This window comes from Aythya marila (assembly GCF_965140915.1).
Source record: "Aythya marila genome assembly, chromosome: 2".
Taxonomy (NCBI): domain Eukaryota; kingdom Metazoa; phylum Chordata; class Aves; order Anseriformes; family Anatidae; genus Aythya; species Aythya marila.
This window is the reverse complement of record NC_139043.1, coordinates 124801076-124814213: the sequence shown is the minus strand read 5'-3', so window position 1 is coordinate 124814213 and position 13138 is coordinate 124801076. Positions and strand designations below refer to the sequence as shown.

Here is a 13138-nt window from a genome sequence, read left to right as displayed (position 1 = left end):
AACTGGAAAAAGGTGGCATTTTTTGTTTGTTTGTTTGCTTTTTTACACTTTCTGACAGAATTGCCCATTAAAATGAGAAAGCAATCTGCTCCCAGATACCCTGGCCAGAACTTGAAAAATGACTGGAAGACTTCATAAAACTCCTAATGTAATTAATAGAAGTTGTGTACCTATGCTGTCTCTACAGCTTTCAAAACTTCAGATTATGTCTGCTGCTTGGTCCTACCACTTGCAACATTTAATTCAGAAAAAAAAGAAAACCTTGTGTTTGCTATTTCTAATTCTTGAGGCAGGGTAAACAATTAAACAATAATGTCTGTCAAATATACTCTTATTATGTAAATTAATTTTATTCAAAACAGATTAAAAAACTAACAGAGCTTGCCTAACTACATGAGGTAGTACATGTAGCAAAACAGAAGGCAGAATATAATATTTTGAAATATGAAGAATATGAATCAGTTTACAAGTTGAAAGGAAATAAATTCAACAACAGAAATAAAAAAATAACAAAAATAAAGTTTAACAGCTTTTCAGTCTTAAAGCACAACACACTTTTCATAGAAAGAAACATAGTATCACCATTACATGTTCTTCATATACCATAATATGGTAAAATTAATGCACAAGGCTGTTCACCATAAATGAATTTTTTTAAATGGTGAAGCAACAAATGACAGTATTGTCAATGGGCTCCATACCACTATACTTCCTGGCCTGCAGGAGTATTTGCCAGGTCATAAGGAGCAAGGTTAGCCTTTGTTACCATTTTCATTTTCTTAAACATTTACCCTCACAATTTTGTATAGTATACAGATACCATGTACATCTTAAGCCCTCAAGCTTACAAATCGTTATATATGTGTACAAATTTATGGTTTTACTGAAACCCAATTTTGGTAAATTGAATGAGTCACATGGTAGAAGTAAAGCACATATGTGTGCAGAACTGCACTGTATATCTGATGAAATTCCTTAATTTCAGGTTACTTGATTCCTCAATATGAAAATTTTCTTTTAGACTCAGATCCTCCAAGGTTATACACGTCTCACTCAATCTCCCATGTCAAGGTAGGTGAATACATGTGAAGGACTGGGTCATAAATGAATTGGGTACTTGAACTAAAGAGCTCACCAGCATCCAATAAATGTTTTATTTAAAATATTTAAGAATTAACAAACATGAATGGACCACTCTCATTGAAATACTTGTTGAGATAAAAACATACTAATACGACCCAGGACTTCTCCATGTTTTCTATTTTATTTTAAAATAGGTATTTGTACTTGTTACAATTAGTGTGAAATTGAAAACAGTCTAGCTCTTCATTTAGGCTTGCATGGCTAATGCTACTGTAAATCATCAAAAAGTTATATAGATATTTATTTCACTTTAAGGCACGATTTATTATACTGAATTATTAGGATGGCTTCTTTTATGTACATTGGAAATAAAAACTCAGGCCTCCCTATGGTATAGTTTTAAGGTTACTGTTAGTGGCATATATAAAGCACCATACAATATCATATTGAAATACCATAATAATATCATAAAGAAAACAGAACATTTATGAGCTTTGAATTAACTGTATAAGAGTAACTGCTAAGAAAATATAGCAATAATTAACACAGGATTCAAAATATTGTTATATATCAATATACATTTTCAACTGAATTTTTCTCCCATGTTTACTTTTACAGATATTTTCATCAAGATATATACGTAATTTAAACTTTTTTTGGTGGAAAGCAGTATATATATTCTGTACAAGAATGTTACAGCTTTATACAAATTATAGAAATTACAAGAAATGGCTTCTATTATTCTCTTCCAAGTGCTCTGTTTTCACTTGCCTGTTTTACATTTTTCTCGCTAGACTCAAACAACAGCAAATACTCTGAATGCCTTGCTTCCTGGAGGATTCTGTAAACTGAAACACAAAAAACATTCCTGGAGTTATTTTTAAGACTGACACTCCAATGACTTTTCTTTTTGAATTGTTAAATACAGTTCTAGGGTCCTGCAACATTTCCTGTGTCTACTACTCATAACTTTTACTACCTTTTTTTTTTTTTTTTGAATTACCAAACTTTCATATTATTTTTTCTTCAAAGAAAATTATTGAGAGCAAATTGTAACACAAAAATTTCAATAAATCCTAAGTTGATTCTAATTAAAAGAATTAAGCTTTAAATAATAAAGCAAAACTCTTAAAAAAAGTTTGGGGGGAAAAGAGAAAGCATGCATCTTATGTTGGCTATTCTATATAATTCTATATAATAACTATATTCTGATATAATTTTTAGACCCTGGAGATTACTTGTTCACTGGTTGCACGTATTTCTAAAGAGAATTTATATTTTGCAAATCAAACGAAATATATTTAAAATATTGATAGCCTTCTGAATGGCTAAATGGCTTTAAAAGAAATAAAAAAAAAGGAGAAATTTGGTAGAGTATGGTTTATTTTATACAACAAAAATATAACATTTCATATTTAATGGTATCATGATTTTCTATTTTGCAAAATATATGAGACCTATTTAAGAAAGGAAAACAGAACAAAAATAAAGAAGAATATGGTGTCTGCACTGGCATTGCAATCTTCATTACAATTTTTCAGCTTCACAGAAAACTTGCATGGAACTGCTCTCCTAACCATTGACTTTGGCTTCACTGGGATGGTAAAGTACAAATAATGATTAAATTTGCAACATTTTTTTTTTCAATTCCTTTTCTTCTCAGTGAGGAGATTTAGGTGGAGAACATAAGTGTCAGTAAGGAACCACTCTTTCTGAAGGAAATGGACATTAATAGGGAAAATGGGGTTATTCATGAAGCAAATGAAAGATGTATTTTAAAAGTTTCTAACTTTACATAAAGGTTTATGAAGTAAAGGGGCATGTCCCCCCCCCAAAAAATAATAAAATAAAAATAAGAAAAAATCCTTTTTCTCCTACATCCAAGTTCTCTAAAGATACTCTTTTAGATTTTTCCCACACAAACTTATTGGTTTTAGAGGTAACATTCCTAGCTTTGCAAGACAGAAAGAGTGGCACAAGGGCTTTTTTTAAGGCCATTTATTTTTCTTCCTATAGAAACTGTAGCGTTCTTTAAATAATTACATTTGAACTGCAACATGTAGCCATGTGTTATCATCATAGAGGATGCTAATACACTGAGTATAAGTAAATGAACTTTCACACCACTTCCATGTCTTTCAGAAAAATGCTGATATTGAATACTGATATTGATTATACTGAATACAGTAAAACCATTAAAAATAGAAAATAATAAAAAAAAGTGTTTAATGTTTTGTGAATATCATTTATGAACCAGGTTCACTGATTTGATTCTATGTAAATTTGTAATGATCTGTTTATTGCAGATCCTCTCAGACAGAATAGATCACTGACGTTAATGTAAACATTCTTTGGTGTTTTGCCAAAGAAACCATAAGTGATTTTCTTATCAAATATTGTGTTAGTTGCAACTTAAGCAAAAGAATAAACAAGAGGATTTTTTGTTTGTTTGTTTGTTTTTATAAGAAGCTTTTTAGAGTAAAGATTTACAAGCTTAGAAGAGGCAAGCAGTTCTTGTACCACAGCTTCTCCAAAGTCACTGAAGCTGTTACACAAGCTCTGTAAATAACCCAAGTTGGCCTATTTGTTGGGTTTCTAGCACTGCCCCAGGTACAAAGATACGTAATACAATACTTTGTAAACCTTATTGAGGTGAAGGGTAAACAGTAATCTTTGAAAATGGGCTCTGTACCTTTCTGAAAATATCCCATTTTGAAAGGAAGCAATGTACACCTTTCTTTTGTCTACAGGCATAACATCAACGTAACCACCTTGGTTGCGGACTACACCAGCATGTACAGCTGCTCGGCAGATACTGGATATCTAAGAAAGAAAGAGGGTAAGTTTAGTTTTCATTCATTCTCTTATTTCAAAATTGTTTAGAAGAAAACAAATAAAGATGCCTAAACTAAATTATAGGAAATGTAAAATAATTACACTCATCACATGACTGATTTTATTAATCTTTACAGTACTTAAATCAGATTCATATGCCAGTTTATAGGAATATACCACTGCCTATTCAATGATCTTCCACGGTGTGATTCAAAAATCATTTATTTCAGCCTATTTCAGTTCAAGGACCTGTTCACATTCTTGAGCTTTTCAAAATGAAAGGCTTTATCCACCATCACTTCAACAGCAGAGAGGTAGTAAAAAACAAACCAAAATTATTATAGATCAGGAGATTCAGTTTAATCTCCAGCCAGAGTCAAGTACTGGAACAGCAGAACAGCAAAAGCACACTGCAGTTGTATGTTTCTAGGAAGAGATGTCCTCCCTAAAAATTGACTGTAATAATTCTATCTCCAGCTCAAGAATCTCAAACAGCAGTGAAATGTTCAAGGGAACATTAGAATTTCTTACATTGACGTGGGCCAATATTAAAAGCTAATTATATTTAAATTATTATATTGAAATTGTAATATAAGCATCAAACAAAACAAAGAGATCTAAAACAATCCTAAGCTATTATTCCTTAGTTTTACTCAGGCAAAACTCTCTGTGAAATTAACAGCAGTTTCATCTATGTGAAACCTAAAATCTAATGTCTTGTCATGAAAGTGTGTAGCATAAATAATATTTATAGAAGGATAGTTCAATGATAATCTTGAGAATGTTGATTAAAATAATTGATTTAAACTTGTAGAGCTCCACTACTCTTTAAGCATGCAAAAAAACAATTGCCAGAAGTATGAAACTTCTTAGCGTAGAATGTATGTCCCAATCTACTTCAATACCCAGCACTACAAAACATAGCTCCAGCTACAGTGAATGTCCACTTAAAACCAAGTTGTTCTGTGGAAAAAAAGAAAAGCCTTCACTGGAATAGGTCTCTCCTCTCCTCAATCAACCTTAAAAACTAAGCCAATACAAATATCAATAGCTGGTTACACAGACGACTATTTAAACAAGAGTTGCATTTCTTCCAGTTATAACTGGAATAATTCATATCTGTTCCTGTAGCTATTTTGTAATCTCAATGCTATATAAAATCAGGAACTTAAAATAGCAATGGTTTTCCTACTCCTATTTCAACCACAGAAGCTGCTAGTTTTGATGTTATATAGTTTGTCTTTTAATGATACAATATTTCTGAGAATAATGATTTGAACCTGTTTATGCAAAGAATGTTTAGCAAAGACACTTTAGAGTTTTTCTCTTCACCCTGCTGGCAAGCTGCTTTTGAACATGCCAGAAGGGATACCATTTATGCTCCTTTGTACTTTAACTCTTCCTCCCTAATCTGCCAGACCTTCATTGTATCCTGAACAGTAGTAGTCACCTTATTTTTAGGATTACAGCATCCTTTATGTACTCATATTATGGGAGTACCTAAAGATAATATTGCTTGTGTACAATGTCTAATAAACAGGGATATAAATAGTCCCTACAAATACAGGATTACAGTCTAAGGAAAAAAAAAGACAAGATTTACAAGCAATTAACTACACTGAAGAACTAGAAGAACTCTAATTGCTAGTACTATAATATTGTAGCAATTTAGTTTTCAATTCACGTTGGAGATATAAAGCAAGCTAGACGTACAATAGAGTAAAATAAAAATCACAGTTTGTCACCTCTATAATACTACATGTAACACTGCACTTGTTGTATATCACTAGAAAGGACAATACCTTCATAATTACTTTTGAGGGTGGCTAAAATAATGATTTCTTTAATGCTATTTGGAAGTTTCTGATCAAATGCATAAGAAAGTAAAGATAAAACAATGGAGGTAGAATGACAAAAGAGGCCGACTTCTTATTAGAAACTATTTCCAGTATAGGATGGAGTCATTGCTAGAGTTGATACCACAATTGATTACTGGATGGTTAGGCTAATGTAAAACATTTTAAACCTAAAGGCAAGATGCTTACATGGGATATGTGAAAAAGATGAGGTCAGAAAAATGGGGTTGAAGAGGTCAAATCAAGAGATGATTATCAGATGAAAAATAAATTGATATTCTAATGCTGCTTTACAGATGAGCCTGGAGCCTGGCTCATCTGCTCATAAGGTATCCACAAATGTGCATACCTTATGAATATATGAACAATTAAATGAGTACAAATTCATAAATATGAGTTATATGTATACCGATGAATAAATCCATATAGTTTTATCACATTTTTTTTGAGGAAGTTTTATCTGCTTTGAGCTTTCAGGAACTTTTCATTGGCTTCATCTAAATCAAATCAGATCCCAATATTGATGCCATAACATTTACTACTCAATAATGTTTCATCACCCTGATCACACTTCCCAGAACTGTTAGGGTAAAATTCCTCTTAATTTAAACTGAATAGGATTTCAAATCTCTGTCTATCACAGAATTCAGTATATTATTGATAATTTTACATTAGCAGCCTCATAACACTTTCTGCAAGTGTTCTCAGAGATTTGGGTCTGTTTGTTTAATTTTTGTGAACTCACCCTGAAGGATATGTAAGGCAGTATTTTAAGGTAACATAAACATTTCATGCAACATTATACGACCCTGCTTTATTGCTGTGCTGTGAACCCTCTGACATTCATTAGTATTTAACAGGTCATAGAATCTGAATACCAAGCTGCTTAATTATTTTCCTTCTTCAGCTACTCAGCAAAATACCAAATATCTACCACACCATAGCAGTACTCTGCAAACCACAAGCCTTTCTCCCTCAGCCTTGCAGAACTACACAACTACTTAATAGTAGTTTTATATCATATTTCACTACAGCAGAGAGCTATGAAAGTTTTCGCACAAGAGTTAGGGAAATATTTCCGTATATGGTTATTGAAAAAAAACTTCAAAATCCTCAGATGGTATGAGCTGATAAAACTCTATAATTTTTGTAGAGCTACTGCTACTAGAAAGTGGTTGTCTTCGGGAAAATGCTGCCTCCTATGAAAACAGCATGATAAATACATACAATATAAATCTTATACAAACAATCACTGCAATCTCAAAGCTAAAAGAAAAGGATGGGAGAACCAATAGGGTAAAAGTTCTATGGGGCACTATCTACAAATCAGAGAACAGATAAAGGAGTAGCAGTAAAATATTAATGAATATAAGAACAAATGACTGATCAGACCAAAGCTAGATACAGAAATGCTTAACTAGATTCTCATGAATACTGCAGAAATGGTTTTGTAAACATATGTTTTTGATGTGACATCTGTTGTTATTTGTTTTTAATTAATAAATATTGTTGTACATTTACTGAATGCAAGTGGCCTAAGTATTAGTGCAAATAAATAGCCATGTGCATGTTATTTGTACATACATACATATAAGTGTTGTTTTTTGTTTGCTTGTTTGTTTGTTTTTTAATGAAATAACATCACAAAAAATCCACCATAGATTTGCAATTTGCAATATGCTTGCTATGACAAGTGGGTAAATGAATTCCCTGTATCTGCAGACAAATCTATTAATACATGAAAAGCTGAAAAAGAGGATTTATTTGTTAAATATTCTCTATAATCCTGAAACTAGTTCAGTTATAAGTTAGAATGAACAAAATATAGTCATATTGCTTAGTGAAATTTCCAATAAAAAGTATCTTATCTTTAAAATAATTTAAACGATAGAAACAAAGAAACTGTAGAAAATCACGTAAAGGCAATAGCAGCAATGGGAACATATAAATAGGATGTGTCTGTCTAAATCTTAGCTAGGTGCCCTAGGACCCTTCTGTAGGAAACGGAAAGAAATTGACAGATCTAGTAGGCTATTCATCCCATACTGAAGGAAACACTCATAAAAGGTCAAATGAATTCTGCTTTGCCTATTCATCTCTTTTACCACTACTACTACAAACTGCTATAAACATAACACAGATGTCCAGTTTCATTGTGGAAACTCTCTCAACATCTGAAGTTAATAGGAAGACTCCCATCCCTGTTTTCTTACCTGTATTTACGTCCATTTTTTCCTAAAAGCAGTATGACTGCACACATTTCTATACAATGGATATGAATAATGAGACAGTATATCTACAATAATTTTAAAGCACAATTCTCCAATACTAATTAAAGTAAGCTGGGACTTTTCTAGCCAAAGCAAATATGAGATTTTCTCCTGTATAAATTAAACAGAAATAGGTCTTCTTTCTCCCACAACATAATCTCTTCTGTCTCCCAGGGAAAATGTGGCTGTTACCATTCACTGCAACCTCAGAACTGGAAGAAAACTGTGTTTGATAAAATTAACTATCATTGAAACTATTTTCACTCCCCTCTTATGCACATTAAGGACCCAGTTGCACAGGCATAGATTAGTGTTGCTTGCTGAACTGCAAGAGCTTCTCATGCACAGAGGACAGGAACACAAATTATACAAGCAATCTACTGAACACTAGTTAGTTGCAAAATAATGATGAACAATTGTTTGCATATTATTTTCACATATTTCGAAGAGGTGGAAAATACTGAAAAACATCCTACCCAGCTGGGCACCATACTACTCTGTACGACAGACAAAGTTCCAACATGCAGCTTATTGGTAAAAATTTGAACTGCTCTCTCTGCCACTACATAGTGGCTTCTCCAAAGGGAGACGACAAAGCAGAGAAAAAAAAAAAAAAAAAAAAAAGGCAAAAAAATGCAGTATTAGTCTTTCACAATAATATAACTGTGAGATATTTTACTCAAATATATCAAAATCCTTCTTCAAATATTTAGCTATCTAAAATGATCTACAATGATAAGAAATATCCAAAACAATGAGAGTGTTGACATGTATTTTCAGAATAATTTTTGGTTAATTGGAAAGAAGCTTTGTTTACATTAGGGTCTAAAAGGCAAGGGTTTAAATCATGGAATGGCTTGCGTTGGAAGGGACTTTAATGATCATCCAGTTCCAACCCCCCTGCCATAGGCAGGGATGCCACTCACCAAATCAGGTTGGCCAAGGCCCCATCCAGCCTGGCCTTGAACACCTCCAGGGGTGGGGCATCCACATTCTCTTGGCAATCGGTTCCAGTGCCTCACTACCCTTACAGTGAAGAATTTCCTCCTAATCTCTAATCTAAATCTACCCTCTTTTACTTTAAGACTACTCCCTCTTGTCCTATCATTATCTACCCCAGTAAAGAGTCCCTCTTCATCCTTTTCATAAGACCCATTTAAGTATTGAAAGGCTGCAACAAGGTCTCCCTGGAGCCTTCTCCAGGCTTAACATCTCCAGCTCTCTCAGCCTTTCTTCATGGGAGAGGTGTTCCAGCCCCCTGATCATTGTATTAGATGGCTGATGAGTATACATTGCCAATACTGAGCAAATCAATGGGAATTTCGATCAAAAATTGAAAACACATATCCAGAAATTGCTGAAGTCTAGAATGAGTTTTTAATAAAAATTCCATATCATCAGCAGCTGAGTACTTAAATGGAAGTCTCCGACAAAACACTTCAGAAAATACTGTTATAGCACATCTTTTTTCTGATAGTAGGTCTAAAAAAACCTGCATGTGGAGGAAAAATTGATATTTACAGGATAGTATTATCTTTACACTATAGCTTGTCATAGGACTTTATATTTCATTATATAATGCAATGAAAATCACATCACTTACATCAGAATAAATTCGTGTTCCAATTACTCGAGCATAGTGTGGATTTGCCTGCATACAGTTGCGAGGACAATACACCCTGAAATATGGAAAATAAAGCACACTCAGGAACAATGATATTAGAGTATTACTATGTAACATATTCAACATCAGCATTATTGAGTATCAATCTATTTGATGATGCATACAGACATACATACTGACGCTAAAAGGCTATCAGTTTTTGAGCTTTGGTTACTATTGACTGAAAAGCATTGCTAATGTAACTTGTGGTTCACAATAAAGTGCTTGAAAACATTCTTCAACAGGTCTGGTCTTCTTCCTCCTTTTAGATAAGCAGGTCATTTCTTCATTTAACATATGTGAGGACAGTAGAAAAGCCAGCGTATCATTATCTGTTTCGACAGCATTCTATCCAAACAGTATAGCTGAATACTTTCTCAGGAGATGCATACATGAATGAAGACCTGGTATGGTGCTGATGAGCTGGCGATTAAAGAAATTTAGCAACTTATCGTGAGGGTGAGCACTTAACATCTATGAATAAAATGGAGAAACTTGGAAAGTAATGAGATTTTAGGGGATCAGAATGCTACTAAAACACAGTCTGCCTTATTCATCTGCATTTTGTTAATCTTTAAGAAAAAACTTTCTGTGTTTCATGAATCCTATAGCTCCAATATATACAGGACAACTATGTGGAAAGATAGTATAGTGTAGTATAGAAGGTAGCAAGCATTGTGTTTGAAAATTATAATATGCTACAAGGATATAGTAAACCTCAGATCTACTCTGAGAGGGTGTTTCATTAAAATTGGGTCATGACTTTATGGCTCTTAAGCCTTCCTTCTTGGGGCAGCACTAGGAAATCATCCTTCGCTGGGATACTATCCACACTCTAGTCAATATCTGGCACGTCACAGCCCTTGGGTCTTATCAGATGGGTCATTGAAACTAGCTGTTGCAGCTGGAAGGGAGAGTTTTTCTCTGAAGGAAGCAAGAAAGAAGCTTTAGAAGACTTGATGATTTATGGTTAAGGCATAAGAAGGAAAAAGTAGCTTCTACAATCAGTGCCACGATTAGCGCTGATGATTAGCGCTTGTAGTTCCTGAGACTACATTTTCAGAATTATGTTAAGGACATGCACAGAATCTTGAATGGATCATTGCTGTTCAGAAGGTTCTTAAACTGATGTTATCAGAATTAATCGGTCATTTTAATGCTATTTTTATTTTTCTTTTTTCTTAAAGACAGACTGTATTTTTCTCCTAATAAAGCTTATTTCATTTATTTATTTTATTTATTTATTATATTTATTTTTCAATTAAGAAAAAAATAAAGAAGGGAGAAGTATGAGATTTTATCCATCCATTCCTGCATTCCACTCCTTTTCTTGCTTCTCCACATCTTCCAGCTAGAAAGCTAGGAGTCACAGCCAAACACCAAACAAGTCCACGGACCCAAGTGCTACATGAAGCAATGTTTTCCTAGCAGTTCTGGCTTTGTGCTTGCTTCCTGTATTGGCGGTAGGATTGCTATGAAAGTACTCCTGTGGATACCTCCAGCTTAGCTTGCGGTAAATCATGCTACAGAGTATTTACCTTTGACTCATCTATGGTTTTCAGAACTGTTACAGATCTACTTCCTCAAAATATTGAGGCATAGGCTTCTTTCAATAAGTGAAAACATAAGCTTCAAAGAAATGGCACATTTCTTTGACTGAAAGCAGTTAACTGACTTGCAGACCATACCTGACCTTAACAACATATACTTCAATCATTTTGCAAATATATTTGCTCACTCCAAAATTCCCAAACAATTTGATAACTTCTATGACAAATATTTTTATCAGTTCCTTTTATTGTATCTGTTTTACGGGTGAATAAATTGAAATAACATGTATTTTGCTCTAGGTGCCTAGATTTAATAGTGGAAAATTAAAAGGAAAAATGGATCTTTCCTCACAGTGTTTAGACTAACAAAATCTTCACTAAGATATAACAAGAGAGCAAAAAAAGATCAGGAGCTTCTCCTTGTGAAAAGAGCCTGCAGATTATCTTTCACTTACCTGGCCTTCTATTTACACCAAAGACAAATATATTAGTAAAACATTTATGACTTCACTTTTACAGCTTCTACTGTCACCTTTGTCAATGACAATTACAGATAATTATTATCGGACAGAAAATATGGGAGCACTTTGTAATAATAAAAGATTCAAAGAATTTTACCTTGGACAGTGTGAGGCTGGTTTTTGAAAAGGACACAATTGTTCTACTGTTGTTTCACATGTGATAGCTTGAACTGAATAAAGTAAAACAGAAACCAATTAATGTGTGCTATTTAGAAAACTGTAATTCGAAGTAACTGAGTTTATAAGAAATAAATACTAACCTGTTACTTTAGAGACTGTGAAGGAATTGGCAGATTGGTATTTTCTAAACGAGAAATAATAGAAATAGTCAATAAATAACATCTTTTAATGCTTTATGTCTTTTATGTCGTTTTAGCTAGTCAATTTTTTATTCGTAAATATAGAAGAAAATTCTCCTTCATTAAGGAGACAATGTCTCCTTCACTTATTCCTCACTTATGTCTTCTTAATGAAGAATTATGTACTATTGTGCTACACAGAAGCAGAAGTTTGCTGAAACGTTGAAGAGAAGGTATAGGCTTGGTCCTTTATTTATGTATTATGTACTATGTATTTATGTAATATGTATTTAATCCATAAGGCCTCTAACACATTTTTTTCTAGCAACTCAATCACAAAACCAAAACCAAATTAGACATTACTGTTCAGCTATGATACAATTATTATCTGTGCCCACAGTAAACAAAAATGAGTTTGGATATCTCACTCCTGTGTTCTGATACTCAGAAGATAGTGCGAAACACGCTCTGTAGAACAGACACTCGTATGGTTTTGTCTCAGATGGCATAGAAATACACAGATTTCAAGTGATGGGAAATCAATTCCTTTACTTTGAAAAAATTCTGTAGTTTAATTACCACTACTTTTGTAAGAAAGTTGACTCCTAATCCATCAGTATCTATTTGCTTATCTCTTTGTCTCGAAAAGATTTTAAAAAGAGATAATTGCATCTTCATTTTAAGAAGGGGTAATTTAAACCACAATCAAATAATCTGATGACCCAAAGAAACACATTAATTAATTGACAATTAATTAATTATTTAATCAATTAATATCAATGCCTGAAACAGTGCTTTCTAGGTAACCAAATTCTAGGCCTCTGAATTTAGTCTACCTAGCCAGTGTTTCCTTCTATTCTGAATTACGTAAATCTGTTGACAAGAGAAATTATGACAGGTTTTACAGCATGTGAAATCAGTTTGCACAGAACAGAGAGACACGGAGACACAGCAGAAACTAAATACATCATTCAATAGAATTCTGTTTTCTTTCAATACGGTATTACTCATACCCTCTTGCATGTACGCTACTATTACACATACACTAACATACAGCAATG

General features: G+C 33.3%; 1 protein-coding gene across 4 annotated transcripts in view; it reads right to left on the bottom strand.

Moving 5' to 3' along the window:
- Window positions 1–337: 337 nt before the first annotated feature.
- CRISPLD1 (cysteine rich secretory protein LCCL domain containing 1) overlaps window positions 338–13138 on the bottom strand; it is a 42936-nt gene continuing 30135 nt past the window's right edge. For all 4 annotated transcript variants that reach the window (XM_082752760.1, XM_082752763.1, XM_082752761.1 and 1 more), the window contains 5 exons: window positions 12039–12082; window positions 11876–11948; window positions 9648–9723; window positions 3776–3906; window positions 338–1931 (listed from right to left, as the gene is read on the bottom strand). In XM_082752760.1, the coding sequence (XP_082608886.1) occupies window positions 1880–1931; window positions 3776–3906; window positions 9648–9723; window positions 11876–11948; window positions 12039–12082 (376 nt within the window). In that variant the 3' untranslated portion in view covers window positions 338–1879. The remainder of the gene's footprint in view (window positions 1932–3775; window positions 3907–9647; window positions 9724–11875; window positions 11949–12038; window positions 12083–13138) is intronic.